Source organism: Lepus europaeus, chromosome 14 (genome assembly GCF_033115175.1).
Source record: "Lepus europaeus isolate LE1 chromosome 14, mLepTim1.pri, whole genome shotgun sequence".
Lineage (NCBI taxonomy): Eukaryota > Metazoa > Chordata > Mammalia > Lagomorpha > Leporidae > Lepus > Lepus europaeus.
The window spans coordinates 51,944,061-51,967,306 of NC_084840.1; the positions used below are offsets into that span (position 1 = coordinate 51,944,061).

General features: G+C 38.6%; 1 protein-coding gene across 1 annotated transcript in view; it reads right to left on the reverse strand.

The window, feature by feature from the left end:
* The window catches only part of PCNX2 (pecanex 2), a 338,333-nt gene that overhangs the window by 217,351 nt on the left and 97,736 nt on the right, over positions 1-23,246 (reverse strand). Inside the window, exons 13-15 of the mRNA XM_062210622.1 lie at positions 15,090-15,261; positions 6,674-6,784; positions 5,573-5,664 (exon numbers count right to left, since the gene is read on the reverse strand). Coding sequence (XP_062066606.1) covers positions 5,573-5,664; positions 6,674-6,784; positions 15,090-15,261 — 375 coding nt within the window. The remainder of the gene's footprint in view (positions 1-5,572; positions 5,665-6,673; positions 6,785-15,089; positions 15,262-23,246) is intronic.

The following is a 23,246-nucleotide window of genomic DNA, read 5'->3' on the forward strand; positions in this document are numbered from 1 at the left end:
CAAGAATTCAAGAGGAAGTTTATCTTCTTTTTCTCCTCAAAGTCTCCTCAAAACTAAACACTGACCAGTGATGCCTCCACTTAAGATACAGAAATACACAAGAGCATTTCTTACACTCTGACAATAAGAAAATGCCAGGTAATTTACAAGAATCTAAGTTTAAGTAACTACAAAAATAACTAAGGGATTTAAAGGAAAAGGCAGACAGCATACTTGAACAGATGGGGAATTTCAAAAGAAAAATGGAAACTATATACAGGAATCAAGTGGAAATAACAGGCATAAAAGAACATGGTATAAGAGACAAGCTTATCATCAAACTAGATATATCAGAGAAAAGAATCAGTGAACTTCAAGGTAATTTGATAAAATTATGCAAATTAAAACTCAAAGGGAGTTCAAAAAACATAGAATGTAAAAGATGTGGAACAATATTAAATCATCTAATGTATGTACAATTGGAGGCTCAAAAAGGAAAAAAAAAATACAATAGAAAATGTATTTAAAGTGATATGGCCGAGGATTTTACAAAAATCGACAAAACAGAAAACAAATCAAAGCAGCTCACAGAACCATAAGTAAAATAAAACCTAAACACTATTCACTTAGTCACATCATTATCAAATTGGTGAAATCCAAAGTCAAAAAGAAACCTTGAAGGTAGAGAGAAAAGAAACTACAGAGAAAGAAATGGAACAACCATAGATTTTGATCAGAAATTCTACAAACTAAAAGGAAATAGAACAACATGCTTCGAATACTGAAAAGCGGCGGGGGAACCCCATAAGTGAGAATTCTTTACCAGTGAAGATACATTCTAAAAATGGAGGCAAAACTCAGAATGTTTCAGAATAAAAGCTAAAAGAATTCAGCACCAGCAGACCTTTATGAGATGTGCTAAAGTTCTTCAAAGGAGCTATAATAACATCAAATGCAAAGATGGATCTACACAACAAAAAAAGTACATTGGTAGAAGTTATAAAAGTTAAGGTAAAAAAAATACTTTCTCCTCATTTTTATATCTTTACAAGATGATTGCTTAACAATGGTATAAAACAATGTGTGTTCCACCTCAAGAAATCAGGAAAAGAGAGTAAATTATATTGAAAACAAGCCTATAGAAAGGAAAAATAAAGCAGAAATCAATAAAGTTGAAAAAAATCAGAAAAATGGTAAAGCTGAAAATAACTATTTGAAAAAATATAACAGAATTAACAAATCTCTCAATAAACTGATCAAGAAAAAGACAAGGCAAAAATTACCAATAATGGGAATAAACAAGGAGGGCATACCACCACAATGCCTATAGACATTAGAAAATAATAAAGAATGTTATGCCATAGTATAAAATATAGATAAAATATAGATGAAATGGATAAACTCTTTGAGGAATATAATGATTTTAATAATGAATAAATAACTTTTATAACTCCATGTTTACTGAATTTATTATTAAAAATCTTCCATCCAACAAAGAACATTGTGGGCACAGATCACTTCACTTATCAATTTTATCAAATATTTATGACATAAATAATATCAATTCTTTTAGAATATAGAAGAGAAGGAAATATTTTTCTGCTTTAGTTTGAATGTTCCCTCCAAAGCTCATGTTGAAATTTAATGCCATTGTAACAGTGCTGAGATGAAACCTTGAAGAATAGATTAAGTCAGGAGGACTCTGCCCTTCTGCGTGGATTGATGCCATTATTACAGGAGTGGTTTAGTTATCTTGGGAGTGGGCTCCTGATAAAAGCCTAAAGTCAGCCTCCTTTTTCTGCCACATATGCTCACTTGCCTTCCACTTTCCACTACAGGATAACACAGCAGATTCCAGTACCTTGGTATTTCACTTCCCAACATATAGGTTCCCCAGTCTGTCGTTTTCTGTTATAGCACTATAAAGTGGACTGAGACAATTTCCAACTGTTTATGAAGCCATTGCCCTTGTGCCAAAACAGGACGAAGCATCACAAGAAAATAAAAACTAGAAAACTAGAACCCTCATGAGATCAGACACAAAATTTCTTGAAAATAATTGGCAAACAAAATCAAGCAATATATAAAAAGAATAATATATCATGACCCAGTGGGACTCATCCTTAAAATGCAGTATTTATTTAACATTCAACATTCAACCATTGAAATTCCTCTTATCAACAGACTAAAATAAATAAATAAATACATGGATAAACAAATAAATATGAACTTCTCCATAGATACTGTGATCTTCTCCATAGGTGCAAAAAAATTGGCAAAGTTTCACATCATTTATGATAAAAATTCAGTAAAGTAGGAACCTAAGAGAAATGAACCCACAGTTCAATAAAGTACACTATAGCTAACATCATACTCAATGGTTGAAGACGTTTCCCTAAAACCGGTAACAAGACAAAGATGCTTATGTTAACACATATAGTCAGTGTTGCTCTCAAAGTCTTGACCAGTCCTGTAAAGAAAGAAAAAGAAACCAAAGGCATACAGATTGGGAAGAAAAATAAACTGTCTTTATTCTAGAGAGGATGAGTTACTAAAAAGCTACTAGAACTAATAAGTCAATATTCCAAAGACGAAAGATATAAGCCAAACTACTAAAAACTTATTTTTATATACTACCAATGAACCCTTAGAAATTTAAATCATAAAAAGATACCATTTAGAATAGCATAAAGTGCATAAAATACGTATAATAACTGTAAGTTTAAAAGTACAGAGTTTTGCTGGGATAAATTTAAAAAAGCCCAAACAAATGCAGCACTACACCATCTTTATGGACCAGAAAATTCAGTAATTGTTAAGATATTGCTTGTCTCCATAGATTCAACATAACCCAAATTAAAATTTCTCAACAATGGCAGGAATTGGAAAACATACTCTAAAAGTTATATCAAAAAAGTATAGCATTACTAACCACAACAGCTAGGTATAATATGAATTGTAAATGCTAAAATAGCTTTGAAAAACAATAAAATTTAAAAATGTATGGTATCTAATTTTAAATATTATTATAAAGCTGTAATATCAAAACATTGTGGACCAGCATAAAGACAGTCATACAGAAAAAAACTGTCACATACCTGAGCAATTGATTTTTGACAAGATTTCAGGGTAATTCAATGTAGAAAGGCTAGCTTTTTTCAATCAATAGTGCTAATAAATCTCAATCTTCACTCCATAGCATATACAAAAAGTGACTCAAAATAGATTATACATCTAAATGTAAAAGTTGCAAATATAAAGCTTCTATGAGAAAAATATCTGTGACCTTGAGCTAGGTCAATTTTTTTAGATAGGACATAAAAAATACAAACCATAAAAAAGTCTGATAAGTTGACTTCATAATTAAAAATTTACAGTTTGAAAAATATTGTTAATCAAATGAAAAGAAAACCTACAGCTTAAAAAGAAAATGGAGCATATATCTGACAAAAGGCATGTATTGAGAATAAGTAAGAGGGCTCTTACATTTCAACAATAAGACATACAATAGAATTTTAAAATCGCGAAGTATTTGAACAGCTAGTCTTATCAGTAAAAGAATATAATTGTCAAGTAAGCATATGAAAAGACACACTATCAGTTATTACAGAAACAAATTAAAATCATAATTAGGTACTATTCCTATTAGAATGCTAGTACATTTTTAAAAGCTGACAGTATAAGTGTTAACAAGATTTTGAAACATTTGGAAATCTCAAAGATTATTTATTGGGTAAGGAATGAAAAAAAATTTCTTAAAAGGAAGCAGAAAGACATTCTCAGAAGCACAAGGACTCAGAAAACACTCATTTAAGTACTTTATCCTGAATGAAATACCTGAGATCATAGGACTATATAAAGGAATATATGCAAGTCAAAAAGAAGAATGAAAGAAACACTGATGATCTACACAATCACTGGTCTACTTGATGGTACAAACATGGACATTTATGTATTTTTTACACAATTTTTTGTCCCTCTTCCCCCTCACTGATTTTGTTTTTTCTCAAAGAAAAGACCTATACAGAAGACATAAAAGATGTGAAAAGAGAATTAAACCACTGACTATGAAGATGAACTGTGAAGCACTGAGAATTAAACAGACTGAACTTCATCTAACACAAAAACAAATAATTATCTTCTTGCCACTGACACTGATACATTTAATAAGATTTTAAGTTAATATTTTTAAAAATTAGTTGAGAATTTTTAATATGGTATATATTAAAAACACTTTAGAACACATTCTTTTTACTTACTATTTTAATTTTTATTTGCCAAGAGAGCACCTAATAGTTTAAAATGTTAAGGGCAGGATGTCCATAAAGTTCAGAAATAATATTATTATTTTTTTACTGATGGAGATGCCCTGACAACATTTTGGGTGCTAGTATCTGAAGAATCTGGGACCACCTTCCAGTTCAACAACAGTGAAGACGGTGGTTACCACTGCATCCTCCCTAGCCCCAGTGCCTGCCAAAAGGGCACTGATTGTCACCTGTTTCATCTTCACATATTTGTTGGAATAATATGCTTGTTTTGTCATTTCTTGACTTAATTTTATAGATTACTTTCTGATTTTCTCATACGATAGAAAAAACTTATACCTCCTCCTACCATACTTCATATCCCTTTATCTTACATTATGGATATAATATAATGATTACCCAGATCATCATGAGTATATAAACATGATACACAGCTAAGTCATATGTGAAGAATAGTTACATGTCTTTTCTGATACTTTGTGTTGCTAAAGTTAATGACTTTTTATTTTTGATCATTTTAGGCTTTCCTTGTTGCCACCCTAGGTTTTTGTTTTCTCTATCTGGATGAGTCTATTGTCCATCTGTTTCCTAGATTCTAAAATTTTGTGGCTGCCATATCTAATCCTGTTCTTTTGTCTGAATAGCTTAACTCAACAGTACTTCTTTACCATCTTTTGAGTGGTATTTCAGAAGAAAGTGAAAGTAAACCATACCTGGGGCCAGCACTGTGGTGCAGTGGGTTAACGCCCTGGCCTGAAGCACCGGCATCCCATATGGGTGCCAGTTCAAGACCTGGCTGCTCCACTTCCAATCTAGCTCTCTGCCATGGCCTGGGAAAGCAGTGGGAGATGGCCCAAGTCCTTGGACCCTTGCACCCATGTGGGAGACTCGGAAGAACTCCTGGCTCCTGGCTTTGGATCGGCGCAGTTCTGGCCGTTGTGGCCATCTGGGGAGTGAACCAGCGGATGGAGGACCTCTCTCTCTCTCTGCCTCTCCTTCTCTCTCTGTGTAACTCTGACTTTCAAATAAACAAATAAAATATTTTAAAAAAAGAAATAAAGAAAGTAAGTAAACCATACCTAGTATCCCTCACTGTGCAGAAAGACAACTGCGGAAGGGTGCCCAGGCAGGGCCTTGTGCATCAGAGCAAAGCTTCTTTACCTGTGTTCCACACCAAGGTCTCCCTTAGTGAGGCGCTGTTACCCCTTGATCTGCTCAGATCCCATTTTTTTTGTAACTGGAGAAAACCTTTGCTTACTTAAAAAAAAAAAAAAGTCGATTGAAAGAATGTAGAAAGAAGGCAAGCCCACAGTCCCCGTACTTACCTTCACTGCGCTGAAACAGAAGGCATGGAGCAAGATGGCTGATGAGACACTCCGGGTCACACTGTAAACAGCTGATGTTATCCCAGAAACAGCTGGAACACAAACATTAATGGGACTTGTCTAGATTGGCCATTCTCAAAATCAATAAATGTTGTAAAAAAGTGAAGGTTGTAGCTTTCAGTAACAAGATGCCTGCCACAGGGGCAAAGGATAAGTCTACAGGATCCATCAACAAGCACCAGGTGACTATTACAGCAAGAAAGAGACCGACCATTTGTCAAAAAAATTCAAGAGAAAAGCATTTAGAAAGAATTCTTTATACTATGTGTGTCAGTGCAGAGGTAGTGAGACCTCAGGACTTAGAGTTGACAGCTGTTGGACAAGCAAAGGAGCACTTTCAATAGAAGACAGGGAAGGGAGGAAGAGGAAGGAGAAGGAACAACCAAGTATTCCTGATTGTGTGCACGTATGTATTTGTGTGTGTAATGGGGTAGTAACAGTAATTGCTTCTTGTATGTGATTTCATAGAATCTTGACAGCAGTTGTTTGAGGTCAACCTGTTTATTTCCATTTAGAGAAAAGAAGGTTGAAACGTTAAGCACTGTTTCCAGGTAGGTGTTCAGTGAGATTTCTATCTACCTTGGTCTAAATCTAAAGCACACAATATTAGGAATACAGGTCACCTGTCTTTACAGGTACACATACTCACAAGGTTATGCTCAGAGACTCACACTTATCCACTATTTGACTTAAATAAAAAACAAATACATACACACTTACATGCAGTCACCCACACATTCACACACAGAGACCACCTTTCTAAGCTATAGTTTTGAAGGCCCCAAACTCATTCCAAAGTACAGAAAATTCTATTCTTTCTTTTTCCTTTGCCTGTGAATTTACTCAGCCAACCAAGATGGACCATTTACAGTTTGGCTGAATGAGACTGGATGGGTCCACTATCACACAGACTGACCCAACTGAAGCAGTTTAACTGCTCAAGATGGAGAAAACCTGTCATCCTGTTATCCCCTGCCCAAGACTACTCAGCCCTTATCTAAACTTAGACTCCTTTACAGGAGTAGAATGTAAACAACTTACCAGAGCCTCCAAAAAGCAGCATGTCAATTTGCTCCAAAAGGTAAATGCAGAAAGTGTTGATTTGCGGAAAGAGCCCAAGGAGGGAAATTGCAGGGAAGCAATATAAAAAGACTGAAAACGAATGAACAAAATGGACCATTAGCATGAAGTAGCTGTCACCAAGGTTCCTACTGCAATGCTGCTTCCTTGTCCTTGCAGACCAACCCACCCTAACCCACCCAGGAATACTAAAGTCAGTGCTAGATTCCTCTTACCAGGATGAAACTAGAGACTGAGGTGGAAGCAACAAGCTGACATTGAGGAAGATGTCCTCAGGAAAGAAATGCAGATAAGCCCAGGACTAAACAAAGACCTCAGGGATGGTGAATGAGGCAGTAGAAAGGTCTTTAGTCTGGAATAGTAGAATTGGACTTGGGGGATATGAAGGTGGGAGAAAGAAGACTGGAAAAACTACAGAAACATGCAAAACATGCAGTTATGGTGAATCTTTTCCTGCATGATGGAGGGGAACAAAAATTGGAGCCAAAGGGGTTCTTTGTCTTGTGCTTCTGTAACCTCAAGCACTTGAGTGACTGAAAGTCCACTACATTCTAAACACCCATTGGTGAGTTGGAACCAAGTGAGGGTTCAAGACTCCTAAAGAGCACTAAGGCAGAGAGGCAATGAATTAAGTCACTGTAGCACACTGTGAAGATGAGGTGCTGATTCTAGGGAAGGTGAGGGAGTCACTTCGTAGATAGACATGCCCTGACTGGGGAAAGGAAATGTGTGCTACTTCCCATCATCGTAACAGTGAAATTGTGCAACCAGTTAACATTTTTAGATTATAATTCAATGTTTTACAGAAATAATTTGTCGGGAGGAGCAGAACTGCATTTTGTAACAACTATCCTATCATCCTGCCTTGCTTAGTTCTATTCAGGCTGAGTTCTATAGAAACACAGGAACACCCATAATACAACGGTCGTCCTGATTCAGATTACTGTGTCACTGAAGTTTCATACTGGTATATCTTAATCAAACTAAGAAAATCTGATTTAAAATCCAGTATGTCTAGACGTTGGAGCTATGTCTTAAAACTATTTAACCACACTGAACAATGGAGTAGGGATGACAAGACAAAGTGTTTTTGCTATGTCTGAAAAATAGGAAATACAATTTTCCCATAGTGAAATGGTAAGAATGAAATAATTTGTATATGTCTTTCTCTTTTCTGAGATCAAATGAGATCAGGTGCATTCAGGGTGGTATGGCTGTAGATTGACTTTCTCTTCAAGTAGCATTTAAAAGAAAGAATAGGACAAGTCCCTTTACAACATGCACTAAGGAACTGTTCCAACACTTTGGAAAGTAAAATGTTATGTGTGGAACATGGACATGGCCATAGATACTTTGCTTGGGAATGAAGTTATGATTTGATTAACATGCAATTTTGTTGTAGTGGTTTTTGTGGCAAGATTGTAACTGTATTAAAAAACGTAAAGCACCTGAAGCAGACATTCCTCAATCAAAGTAGGCAACATGATGCAAATACTAATGTGCTAGGCATAACTATAAAAGACACAATTTCTTTTCCAGTATTTACTAAAGGAATTCAGAGGTATGAAAGGAAAGAGATAAGAAATAAGCATAAATTTAATTATGGAGTATATAATTACAAACATAAAAAATTTAGTTCCTGTAATTCAGTCTTTCCCTTAACTTTGGAACTAAAAATTCAGCAATGAAGACTGTAAGCCATCCCAAGCCACCCAATTCTATGGCAGAGGCAGAGGTATGCTGCATTGAGATTTCATTAGTCTAACTTCCAAAGTGGGGTGTGCATGTTTGACAAACTTCAGTGAAAATGAAGAAAATACAAAGAAAATTCTTGGTGCGAAATGTCATTAAAGGCATCCAAACACTGTAAACTATTCAGCAAAGCATGAGTAAAGAGGTATTCTCTATAAGAAGTACATTAGCCAATGAAACCAAAACTAATGAAGTGAAAAGAACTGGGTTACAATGAATAATGACATGAGGAATATAAAATGACAAGCAACACCAGAGGTCAGCACTGAAGATGTTACAGCAGAGGGTACAGCACTATAACTTAACGAAACCAACTAGGAAGAACAGCAGGGAACAAGGAGATGCAAGCAGCTCTAGATATTCTCCAGAACATAGCAGAGGAGGAAAGCCCTGGTCTTTAAAAGTCCTAGAAGTGGAAACTGTCCTAGAAATGGATGCAACTATTTTTTTCTAAAAGGAAAAAATAAAAGGCCCCTGTGGTTCTTCACAATTTTCCCTTTGAGCAAACATTTTTTGTTAGCATACCACTGAGTAAGTCTGTTATTTTCTCTTTCCAGTTCCTTACTCTGGATTTCCCTAATATTGATCCTATATGCAGAAACTTCTGGTTCAATTTCATTTTTAAAGTAAAACTCATAAACAAAAGTGTTGCAGTTTAAGCCTCTTTATTTTGTTAGATGTGAATAATATGAATTGCTGTGGAGTCCATGTGAACATGTGTATTGGGTGTCTTCAACAGATCACATCTGTGCATGATGAACTAATTGCCCTCATCTGGACTAATGAGGCCAGAAAACAAACCCCAATACAAGACATGGATATGTGAGATCTGAGTGTTCAAGAAAGAACAGGAACCAGCCAGCAACTCGCTATAAAACCTCTGCTTATCTCCAAGGGTTACATTATTGAAAGTTGCATATGGAAGGCATGGATATATAGTCCTATAGACTAAAATGAGACAGACAACTCTGGGATCTGAAAGGATCACAGAGGCCATTTGGGAAAGTAGCCATCCAGGGTATGGACTCTGGCTGCAAATGATGGCACTCATCTCGCCTGAACCTTTCAAAGTCATGGAGCTCCTTGCTTCCCTAGGCAACCCATTCTATCTACCTAATGCAAATGACGGACGGTATAGGTCTTCCCATACCGAGCTATAATCCACTCAAGTGTTTATTCTCCAGATTGGGCATCCGCCATGCCATGACCAGTCTCCAGGCCTAGTGTTGCTGCTGTGGCTACCTATACTTCCCAGGGTATACATTAGCTTGATTACTGCTCTGTTTGACATATGGTGCTAAGAATATTGTCTTTCTCATTCATGGGATAATTACAAATCCAGTCTCATTCACAAGTTTTTGCTGAAGTTACTCAAATGAAAGTAATAAAAATTCTAGCCCAGAGGCCAGCAGTCTTTGACCGAGCACAGGAAATGAATGTTGACTAAGAAGGATTTTCACCTTATTCCTCAAAATAAAAATAATTTCTCCTTATAATGAAAAGAACATGCAGATGATATTCTGAATAAATATAAGAAATCATAAAAGAAAAAGAACTTACATAAGGATATTATCCTCAGTGTTACTATATTAACCTGTATCTCTTATCTCCTTAATTCAGTATAATTTCTCCTCCTTCTGTTGTTCCACTAGCTGACATTCTTTTCCTGCCTTTGAGATGTTCCTCTCCTTGTATCATAGGAAGGGGTCTTTAAAAAGGTTGGTGGAAAATGCATATTATATTATGTATGGACTTAAAAAATGGTTTTGGCTTAATAGGCTAATCCTCCGCCTGTGGTGCCAGCACCCCGGGTTCTAGTCCCGGTCGGGGCGCCAGATTCTGTCCGGGTTGCTCCTCTTCCAGTCCAGCTCTCTGCTGTGGCCTGGGAATGCAGTGGAGGATGGCCCAAGTGCTTGGGCCCTGCACCTGCATGGGAGACCAGGATAAGCACCTGGCTCCAGGCTTTGGATCTGTGCGGTGCACCAGTCACAGCGAGCCAGCCACAGCAGCCATTAGGGGGTGAACCAACGGAAAAGGAAGACCTTTCTCTCTGTCTCTCTCTCTCTCTCTCACTGTCCACTCTGCCATCAAAAAACAAACAAACAAAAAAATGGTTTTGGACCAAATATTATTCTTTTAATTCTATTCTTCCATGAACTTTTTGAAGCACTCTGTTTATAGGAGTTGCTCCATCTTTCCACCTACACAATGTTCACTCAATCCATCTCCTAGCACTGCCTTGGACATTCAACCCCCTCTGCATAGGAAGGCAGAAAGAGGCAGGCTCTCTCCCCACAAGCAGCAGATTCCACACTGTTCTCACTCCTTTCCCATTCCTGTTCCTCTGCCGCTGTCTCCTCCTCTGGTAATTTGACAGTGCTGAGATGAACCCAGGAACAGCATCGTGAGTAACAGAAATATCACCAACAGGGCATCACTGTAGGCAAAGCTTCATGTTCTCTGGCACTGTCAGAGGAGGACCAAGTCTACCCAACACAGTGGGAGGAAACACAGTTTACCTTTGGCCACAAGATGGTAAACAATGTCACATGTACTTAGTTCTTGCTTCTCTCTTGTCCTTTTTCTGAAATGCTCCTTGTTATGGGTTGAATTGTGTTCAACCCCTCCCAAAAATGTTGAAGACCCAATCCCCGGAAACTGTAAGCATAATCTGATTTGGAAACAAGGTCCAATAGGACTGGTCTAATAAAAACAAGGAGGAAATTTGGATTCAGAGACAGACATACATGGAGGGAAGATGTGTAAAGACACAAGACAAATATGTACTTAGAAGCCAAGGAGATGTGCCCTTCCACAGGGCCTTCAGAGACAGCATAGTTCTGCTAACCTTAATCTTCAACTTCCAGCCTCTAGAGTTATGAGACAATAAATTTCTCTTGACTAAAAACACCCAGTTAGTGGTACTTTGTTAGAGAGGCCTGAGGAAACTAATATACGCCCTTTTTCTACTAATAACTTCCATTTCCTCTGCATTTTCTTCTTCTTGCTATTCCTGCAGAGCAACAATGGCCATTGCTCTATATTACTTAGATCCCTTGATGATTGAGGGACAGAGGGTGAGGAAGCTCCACTAAGGAGAAATGACTTTGAATTGCCCTCCTTTTTCCTCATAAAGTTGGCAAATAATAGAAGCATCCATTTCCTTCCTCTTCCATTTGTTCTACATTTGTTTCATGATCTCTTCCTATTCTGTGCAAATTATTATGTTTAACACATTCATTCCATAGGGACTGCTACTGTTCTATTTTTCTATTTATCTTTTTTGGGGAGTAGCAAATTAAAGAAAAATAGGTATGAGGGAAATGCCCATGCACAGAAAAGCAATTTGTAAATGGAATATGTCATGCATTTCTTCCCCCAAATCTCTTTCTACAGATCATCTGCAAAAGTTGCTTATTAAGCCCCTATTTATTCTTAAAGCTGAGTTGAACAAGCCCAAATTGACTTTAGCTTCCCCTGATTTTTAAATGAAAAATGTTCCAAAAGTTTATTTGTCCATTAATTTCTTTAGTATTTAAAGCATGCTTTTATGTTCATTAGTTCATACACTTGAATACACATTTATTCAGTGCCTGTATATAGCAGATACTAGCCTGGGGCTGAGGATACAGTTGTGAGAGACCAGGCAGGGTCTCCACCTGCCAGGACTGAACAGATGAGTTAGTAATGGAGAGAGACCTTAATAAAACATCACAAATGTAAGCAGACTTCTACAAAACATATTAAGTGCTATGAAAAGTTTTAGAGGATAGAATATGGGGCCAAACTTTGGAAAATGGGTCATAATTCACCAGCACATGGCAGAGCTCCCGATCAGGCCACGTGTGATCTGTCACACGTGGAAGTCTGGCAACACTAACTCAACCTTGAAATGTGGGAAAAGATGTCTGTGAAGTACACCAGAAGGAATATGGGGTGCAGAGAAGATAATATTTTGATATAAGGGGCTAGCGCTGTGGCGTAGTGGGCTAAGCCCCCCCTTGTGGTGCCAGCTTGTCATGTGGGTACAGCTCCTCTTTCAATCCAGCTCTCTGCTATGACCTGGGAAAGCAATAGAGGATGGCCCAACTGCTTGGGCCCCTTCACTCACGTAGGAGACTGAAAGAAGCTCCTGGCTTCTGGCTCCAGATAGGCCCAGCTCCACCCATTGCAGCCATTTAGGGAGTGAATCAGCAGATGGAAGACCTTTCTCTCTGTCTCTCCCTATTTCTGCTTGTAACTCTACCTCTCAAATAAATAAATCTTAAAAAATATTTTGACATAAACAACTGTTTCCTGGACATCTTCCAAAACCCTTTTATGTCCCCCCTGCCTCAATTTCCCAGATCCTTGTGTTTCCTTTGGCTACAGACTCCAGCACTACTGTCTGTTAAAAGAAGGTGACAGGAAAAGCATTGTCCAAGAGTGCAATAACAGAGAGCCATCCCTGTCTGCTCAGACTCTGCCTTCAATGTGGCTGATCTAAGGAGGCAGATGGGGAGCTAAGTAATAATGAAAAGGTAAAAACGACTGAAAGCCTTTCTTGGTGTATGTGTGTGTGTGTTCCAACTGACAGAACTTCAAATAATATAAAAAGTAAAGTGAAAAATGTCGGGAAGGGTAGAATATATTCTTGGGCAGGAGGGCACTGGTGGGAAGTCTCTTCAGGGGATCCACTCTTGTTTTATTTGTCCAACATGTTTCTATTTCCTAACTGAATGCAGAGGTCTCTGAAAAATGGTGCTGAGCCCTTTGGCATTAAGAAGCTATGCAGCTCCCCACAGGATGTAATAAGAAAAGTGTTAGGATGCATATGAAGGTTGGCCTGTGGGGGAAGTTGGTGTGGGAAGAAGTGAATAGTTTGTTACCAACACAGCAGGAAAAGGAATAGGAAGAAGGGGACTGGGAAGGAAGTCAGAGGGTAGAGTGTCAACCAGAGTTTTCATCTACAAGGAACACAGAGAAAACTTACACCTTATCTGGGTGTCTTCCCCAGTTCCACTGGAGAGATTCAGGGAGGTGTCATGGGGGCTGGGAATAGGAACAGGTCAGACATAAGGCTTTGGCAGTCTCCTCTTGGGTAGGGTGTCTGGCTAGAAAGAAGGACATCTAGAGATGGTGCCTTTGATAGCTGCCCTTTATCAGCTCAATTGGTCAATGCTTATGTAGCCACCCACAGTTGGCAGGTATGTAAACCCCATAAATTCACTGTAGGACAAATGCCCTAAACAGCACTCTGGCCTCAGAATCAGCCCTTAAGGCATTTAGATACAGTAAAAAGCCCATGAGAGCATTTCTGGCATGGAAAGCTAAGGCATTGTGGGCAAAAAATGACCTACATGAAAGATCTCTGTGAGTGAGATCCCGATAGAAAGAAGGAGCCATGAAAGAAGGAGGTACCTTTCTCTGAAGGGAGGAGAGAACTTCCACTTTGATTATGTCCCTGTCTAAATAATGCCAGAGTTTGTGGACTCAAGAGACTCCCACAGCCATGGCAGCTCATGATAAGAGCCTCAGGTGATCACTGACATCATAACTAAGAGTGTCCATTGTTAAATCAATAACAGGAGTCACTGTGTACTTGCTCTCCACGTAGGACCTCTGTCTTTAATGAGTTGTACTATGAGAATTAATGGTAAAACTAATCTTCAAACAGTACTTTGTGTGTCTGTGTGGGTGCAAACTGTTGAAATCTCTACTTAGAATAGAGTTGATCTTCTGTATATAAAGATAATTAAAAATGAATCTTAATGAAGAAAGGGATGGGAGAGGGAGTAGGAGGTGGGATGGTTTAGGGGTGGGAGGGCGGATATGGGGGAAGAACCATTATAATTCAAAAGTTGTATCTATGAAATTTATATTTATTAAATAAAAGCTTTCTATTAAAAAAAAAAGAATTCTCAGGGCATCTTCAGTCAAACATTATAAGCCACAAGTCAATACAGAGGCAGACTTTTTACATAATAATGCCAACCATAACTCATGTCTGGTGCCAGTCATCTTTCTTTATGTTGAAATAAAACCAGTCTTTCAAAACTTCTAAGGTAGGAAAGATTTTTATACACATATTACTGTTGAATTTTGTTCAAGGTTATACATTTAGTCAAATGGCAGAGCTGGATTCAAACAGCCAGCAGTCTGGGTCCAGAGTCAGGGCACTAAATCACTACCATAGGCAGGTGACTTATGTAAATGAACAATTTTACATAAAAAATTGCCTAGACCTAAGAGCAACCGAAGTGTACCAGTGGAAGCCTAGGTGACCACAATATCCAGGACTGTGCTTAGACTGACAAGTGTACCCACCTATGCATTATCAGAGCCCCTATATCATGTGGATAGGGCTGTGGTGGCCACTCTGATGGCATGACCATTCTCAGCAGGCACGATTCTTCAAATACTACGTGCTGCAACTTCTTGGTCAGGGCTATCAAAATCCTTTCAGATAATTCCATTGTTGGAAGCTTTGGGCTCCCAGTCTTCCGTGGATGTGCAAGCCAAGAAGGAAACGTATATCTCCTTTTCAACAATCAAAAAGGAGGTTTCCAGGTATTGATCCAGAACAAAAAGGATAGATTTATTCTTTCTCAGCTATATTTTCCCCACAAACCCAAAATTAACTTACCTATTAAGTAGTCCCTGGCTGATTGCAGGGACGCTGGAGAGAAGAGCTTCAGGCCATACACAACATAGCTGGGAGGGTGCCTGGCTTTGGCCCCTGTATCAAGAAGCAAAATAAGGCCACACAGCACACAAAAATAGATTGGTCTGCTATAGGTTATGATTTGGTTGTGTCCCTAGAAAACAAACACAATATCTGAATGGTACTTTTTACTTTGGTTAAATGGCAAAAGCCTCAGAGTCAATTATATATGCCACATTATCCAGCTTATATAGCATAACACATTCCCTTCCTTCTCCTATCTTAATTCATACTTCCAAAATACTGGGGAAATAAAAAGGTCTGATATTTATTCTTGAAATCAGAATGAGAATATCAAAAAGGATGTTATGCCTCTCAATCACAACAAGATTTACCTAAAAATGTAATTACCATCCTGGGAGAAAGTCTGTATCTAATTCAATGCTTTTCTAAAAGTAAAACTTCCATTCATCTTGTTCCTTTCAAGTGTGAAACTAATTTAAACCATTATTTGCTCTACACGGTCTAACTTGGGCTCCAGTATTAATAAGAAATAAAGCTATAATTTTGTGGGTTTCAATTTCTTAACGTCTTAGAAAGCAAGACAATACAGGTGCAAAGGTATACTCAAAGAGACTGCATACAATGTTTAGTGTAGCACAACGGAATAATCCACTTTTTCAACTTGCTATTTATATTATTTATACAGTACTTTCCTCTGAGGAAAACCAAATACTTTGCAGCCTTCATTTTAGCTCTCAAAATATTATTATGAGAAGTAGAAACAGTTTTTATTTTTTTCCTTGAATGACAGGGAAAATACATAACTTCAACTTTCCAGGCCAAAAGCCAACAAATAATTTACATCTCACAATTCAATGCAAAATATTCAGAAAATTCATAAGATTCAGCACAATTTATACTATTCAGAAAAACAACCAAAATGAATTAGGGGGAAAGTATCCTTTGCAATTCATGAACTACCTTGAGTATAAAATATAAAGTGTATGATTTCAGATGTGAATTTTTAAATTAATTCCTGTAACACGCTATATTTAGAAATGCAATTTAAATTTGCCATTTATTTTATAACAGCAATAATTCTATTCTAGAATCATCTTTTCAATAGGAAGAAAAATACAGACTGTCCATGGAAGGACAGTGCCACATTCAGACTCAGTTTGGAAAAATATTTGCCCTCTGGGGCTGGCATTGCATTGCAGATGGTTAAGCTGTTGTCTGAGACACCAGCATTCCATATGGGGGCCTGTTCAAGACCCAACTACTCTACTTCTGATCCAGTTCCCTGCTGATATACCTGGGAAAGCAGTGGAAGATGGCCCAAGTACTTGGGCCCCTGCCACCCACATGGGAGACCTAGATGAAGTTCCAGGCTCCTGGCTTTGGCCTGACCCAGCCCAGGGCCATTGCAGTCATTTAGGGGGTCAGCCAATAGATGGAAGATCTCTCCCTCTGTCTCTCCCTCTTTCTCTTTGTAACTCTGCCTTTCAAATAAACAAATCATTTTTAAATAAAAAAGAAAAATATTTACAACTGTTATATGAAATTCCTTCAGAATCCAACTAGGCTATAGGTTAACGGATATGGGAATATTTCTTTGAGCTAAAAAAAAAATTGAAACCCAAGTCCAAGATAAATTTAAATGTACTATTCAAGTGAATAGCAAAGGTATACAATACATATGCATATGGGGCAGTTCCTCAAACTGACATGGTTTAGTAAATACAATCAAATAGCTATCTTCCACTTGTCCTGATTCTTCCTCCTATTAAAGGTTCAAAATTTATTATCTAGGAATTCAACGTGTTTGGCTTTGAGCAAGTTTGGGACATTATTTCAGATTTTCCAAGTCATACAATTTTAGGAACTGGAATGCTTTCTTTGTACTTCTAATTTATGAAACAAAACTTAAGGCAACCTTACAAAAGCACTGCCAACATCCTTACCTATTCTTCCAATCCTGTTTTGGGTCTGCAAAACATTGCAAACACATTGCTAACATGCTTCATAATTCACTTTTATTTGCCTTGACTCCTAAGAACATCTACTAATACAATGCCCCTGCTCTTCAGTTTCTACTTACACATGAGAATCAATCATCAAAACCCTCAGGGATGATTTTCAAATTTTCCAATAGAAAAATTCCACTCACTCCACTAGGTGAAATAGAATCATGATCTCTTAAAATGCACTTGACTAAGTCATTCTCCATCTGTTTTTTAACTTTAAAAACACACTGTGGCAAGCAGAATGCAGGCAGCAGAAGAATAAGATGAGAAAACCTAGCAAAAACTCCAAGGAGCCCACCTACTGAGAGCAGCAGTGTGTGTAGCTAAGGAATGAGGCCATTCTAATTATTCTCCTAGGGAGATAGTGGGATGGTCAATGCTCTAAACATTTTATCGTTGTTGAGGGGAAAAAAAAAGTTTGTATTATAAGGAAGATGGGTATCAGAGAATCTTAGAGTACCCAGGGATTAGAGTGCAGCTGGGCCTCAAAGGCGACTGACCCAAGGGCTATGCCTTGGCAGGCCAGGTTGCCTCCCCTCCATCTCTGCTTTACCACATGTGCCAGCTCCAGGTATCATCCCACAGAGCAGAAGGAAGCCACCTCACACCCAGCGAGTCTGCACATGTTACCATCTCAGTCACATTCACAGGTCCAGCTACTTTTGAGGAATTATGTAAAACAACAACACAGCTCATATGGATCTGGCCATCCCAGTGACCCAAGCACTTGCTGCTTATTTACTTGAAGTATATCCTCAGAACACCTTGAGATGCACAAAGTACGATTCTCATTTTTGATAAGAGTAAGTGGAGGCCTGAGGATGATGAAATTGCCTGAGGCCTCACACAGAAAACAGTGATAGAGCAAGGATTTGGGCTCCAGCTTCCTGGCCACCTGACCTTGCCGCTACCTTGCTCTATGGCTCCTCACAGTAGCTGGAGTGGTGTATGCATTTGGCACTGGATTCTTCCAGACCCATCTAATTTAACTAATGTTCATTCATAACATTATTCTGTGCTAGCATGATGCTTCTCATGTGAAGCAACTATACAAAGTACGGAAAATATTCATATCAGGTTCCAGGTGTCAGCTCTTCCTACAAGGACTATGGGTGGAGAAAAGGGTTCTTTACTCACAGGTATAGGAAAACCAAGCACGCTCTACCCAATCCGCCACCCCTGGCCTCTGTTTTTGGACTGTGATGTTATGTCCACCTACATTGAACTCTCATCACTGCCATAAGAAGGGCTTGCTGTTTTTATAGCTTCTTATGATGATGCAGGCTTACTTAAATATCACTTCTTGGTGGCTGTTGATTTCGCTTTAGTCTTAGCAGTTCACCTTTAGAGTCATCCTGAGAGTTTCCAAGAATGTACTTTGCTTCCTCTTATATGCAAAACAAAAGGAGGAAAGCTACAGTGGGTACCCTCCACTCTACAAAATGCTGAACCCCGCTGTGACCCTAGACAGCAGGTATTTTATTGACTTATTCTTTGTGCATATCAGAGAATCCACATTATTTTAGTGTGGATTGGGCAGAAGCAGCTGCCCAGCCAAGAGGTGATGAAACGGACAGATTCCTCAGCTGTGGTCCAGAGTGCTGCCATTCGGCTTCCTCCCAGTTCACACATTTTCCCACATCATCAGCATTTCCCTCTAAGGCAGTGAAACACCATCAAAAAGAGTGGTGACCTAAATTTGCTCCATTTAATTGTAGAAATTTAGAATGTGTGAATTACAAGAAGACAATTTGAATGGATACTGCTTTAAATTGTACTCTTTTGAGCAAAGTGAATACACAATTAATATAATTTGACTTTTAATCAAGACCTACTAAAACTAAGTTGACCTCATTTCTAGAGGCTTAAAAAATTACTTCTTATATTTTTTTACTCCATGTAATGATTCAAAGTCACTCCTCTGATAAACACTACCTTATCCTGGTGATCAAGGTCAGTGTCAACAGTGATAAGTCATACTGATAGCACTGATAGTATGTAATGTGATCTACCACACATTTTATCTCTGTGGTTTTCCTCCTGAAAATCCATTACCCTTATCTAATTATCAGATAAACACCAAACAAATCCCAACTGAGGGACAGTCTACAAAGTGCCTGACCAGTTCTCTTCAAAACTGTCAAGGTCATTAGAAACTATTATTACACTGCAAGTATAATATTGTGAAATATGGATTTGGTCTTTATCTCTGCTTCCTGGCATAGAACTATTAAAATCTTTGGAATCTCCCAAGTGATAGTGTCTTTTTGTATGTAATGAGTTGAGTGACAGCTGGCAGCCCCCAGGTAGTTGGATAGGATGGGAACTGGTGACCAGAAGGACCAAGGCTGGATTAGCGGGTTGGGACATTCAGTCCCACTCCCCTAACTTCTGTGGAGGGGAAGAGATTGGCCAGTGATTTAACCAATTATGATTATGTGATGAGCCTACCATAAAAACCTAAAAGGTCTGGATTCAGCGAGCTTTCAAACACTTAAACATATGGAGGGTTCTGCAGGTTGGGGTGCTCAGAGACAGCATGGAAGCTATGCACCTCTTCTATATACCTTTTGCCTTATACATCTCATCATAGGTATCTTTTATAATAAGAAGGTAAACAGGTTTCCCTGAATTGTTTGAGCCACACAAACAAATTAATCAAACCCAAGGAGAGGGTTCTAGAAACTTCAACTTTCAGCAGGCTATACAGAAGCACAGATAAAATAACTTGGGGGCTTACAACTGGCCCTTGAGGGGATGCAGCCTTGGGAACTGTGTCCTCACACTGTGGGGTCTCCAGACTGACAGGGTAAGAACTGGAGGACACCCAGCTGGTGACTCCTTACTTTGTATGTGAGAAAAACAACCCATCTAGTGTCATACGTCATCTGTGTTGTCAAAGGACAATAGGAGAAACTGAGTCTGAGTCTGTTTTTATTATTCAGTCAGTCTCTTCTTTCAGCATCCACCTTAATCCCCATTTTGCTAAGTGCTCTCAGGTCTGTTTTCTTTTAGAATCAGACTAGATTTTTTTCAGGCCTAGGGAGCATCTAAGGAATTTTCACAGCCAAGAGGAGTCCAGGAGACAGCATAGCAAAATGTCATTTGGTGTCCTTGATGAGAAACTCAAACAGGAAAAGGACATTAAGTGAAATCAGAGAAAAAATGGACTTCAGTTACTAATAATACATCAATATTGTTTCATTCATTGTGACAAATACAGCATATTGTGACTCATAGGATACAGAGTATATATGGCCCTGGGCTATCTTCCCCATTGTTCTGTAAATCTAAAACTTCTAAAATAAGTGTTTTTTTTTTTTTTTACAAGAATCATCCTCAATGATCTCTATGTAAACTGAAATGGATACTAAAGTCTTCACTGAATAGTGGCAACAGTTAATAGAATGAACACATAACAAAGGATAGCCCTTGTTCATTGGAGTTTGTGGTATATTTAAGGAAACAATGGAGTGAACATTTACAGGGAAAGACATAATTACAGAGGACTTAGTAAACTCAGTAAATTCTAGGACCTCTACTGGCTATTTACATAAATTTTCCAATACATTCTTTACCAAATCCAACTGCAGTTGTTATTGTTATCCATATTTTGCACATGTAAACCAATGTTAACATTTGCTAAATGCTTCCTCAGGGCCAGGTTCTGTGCTAGTTAGGGATAGACCTCATGCAGACATTTAAACTGCTAAAATATTATGGTAATGGTTAATGGATTAATGCTTGATGGATTAGGGTGGAAACTTGATCCAATTATGGTGTCTAAGGTGGGGCCTTTGTGGAGTGATTGCATTGGATTAGCACACTGGGGCACAGCCCATGATCAAATCATGACAGCATTATAAGGAGAAATCACACAGTCAGTAGAGGAGGAGCTTGCTCCTCTGCCTTTCTCTGCTTCTCGGTTTGCTATGTGATCATTCCTCTCTTATCCTCCAGCATCACCAGATGCTCAAACCACTGGGGCTGTCTGACCTTGTATTGTGAACCCTGAAAACTGTAAGGTGAAATAAACCTTTTTCCTTCCTAAGTTTCTCCTCTTAGGTATTTTAAAATAACAGAAAGCTGACTAATACATTGCTAACCCCTTGAAGTATCTTATCTTCTTTAATCTCCCTTACAATTCTGTTGTATTACTTCCTCTTTTGCAGATGAAAAACCTAAGATTCAGAGAAATAACTTTCATAAGACCACACATCATATATGGTAAGGTTGAATTCAAATCTGAAATCGGTTTGCTTCCAGTTACCCCAGTGTTTCTCAACGTGGGATCTGATGGCTCCACCGTAATCATCAAGGGAGCAGGGGTATGTAGATTCCCAGGTTCTGCCCTAGCTGCCTCAAACCAGAATCCCCAGAGGTTAGGCAATCAGCCTCTGATTCTGGCTTGTTCAGGTTGTCCCTACACACAACATTCCAGTTGTTTGCTGCCTCCAAGGTAGTCTACTGAATTTTGCTTTTGGGTTATCACTAACTGACAGACTTGTATGTAAAACTATAAACAAGTTATTGTAATTGTCCATACTATACAGCCAGCTTCCGACCCTCAGATTGTTTCCAGTATCCCCACTAACTCCCATCTCTCTAAGCTCTCCCAGACCTGTTAGAATCAGACTAATTTCTTTCAGGTCCAGGGCCTATATTATACCATAGCTCTTAACATGTAATTTTTAATTCTGCATTTAAAATTGCAATACAAGGCATGTTATGCAAAAATTTTATTTTCATTTTGGTATCTTCTGGTTTTAACGATCTGTTCAAAATTTGCCACCTTTACCCCTGGAGGCAAGCAAGAAGAGCCAATCAATAACTTTAAGGGCAAGGAGCAGGCTGAGGCTTTTAATAACCACCTCCCCACAGGTACACAAAGTCTTGGGGCTTTAAAAGCAGTTTGACTCATGTGACAGCTCCTTATGAATGAAAATCAGCCAAGGCTAGAGACAGCAATAGGCTGCTACCCCAAATCTTGGTTCACTCTCTTGCCATTTTCTTTCTGAAGTCTTGTCATCTATAAATTGGAGATAATAAATCTACTTTCTAAATACTTGCATAAGCTCAGTCAGATTGTAAGAGAAAATATTTTATGGCTACCCTATTTTCACTCTTCTTCAGAACTATTGGGGAGAAGCCAACTCAAATCAGGATCTAATTGGCTTAGAAATCCGTGCTAGTGAGTTAATCACTAAATGTCTGAGTGTGTCCTTCCCATGACAGTAAGATGAGTCATTTCTTACTGTCTTCCTCTGGCATGCTTGCTCAGATAAAAGAAGAGCAGTTTGGTCTAGTCCTCCTGGAGCTAGACAATATAACTCCAACTCACAACAGTGGCTCAGGAGTCACAGTAACAGGCATGACAAGGCCACATGGATTGTGCAGCTGTGCCTGCCACGGCCCCTTTCCTAGTATGTTCCACATTATTTCTGAAAATACATGCAGGAAAGGAATGCTTAATAGTATATCCCACCCTTCACTGAGTCACTCCTCTGAGAGAGGAGTTTACTGCAGGGGGAGGATGGTGCTGCAGCAATCTCAGGTGAGCTTGTACAAAACCCTTAAGAGTTGCACATCTCTCACATCACCTAACCCAGATTTCCAATGATAATCACAACAACACATCTTAATACCCTAATTATGCTGCTTCTACTTATCCTGACAGTCAGACAGGAGGATAAAAGAAGATGTATTATATGTAAACCAATTATGGGGAACAGAGGAATTTACAAGATAGCAGCGAATGCCATGTGATCATCCAATTATAAGCTTTCCTTAATTACTGTGAGTTAAACATGAGGTATGACAGATTTAAAATCAATTCTAAATCCTAGATATTAATTTTTTTGGAAAGCACAATACAGGGAAGATCAAGCTTTCTTTCATTAGAAGGGCTTTCAGTGGCTCCCAGGAGCTTGTCATATTAGGGAGAGAAGACTGCTGGTCACATGTCAGTGAACTTGGTGCAAAGGCATGGTCAGGGTGCATCATAGAAAGGGCCTGTCCCACAGCAGTGTAGGCCATGGCAGACCAGGGAAAGGGGCCGCAGGGTCACAGGAAGCCACGCGTGCCTCAGAGCTCAGACAAGAATGCCAGA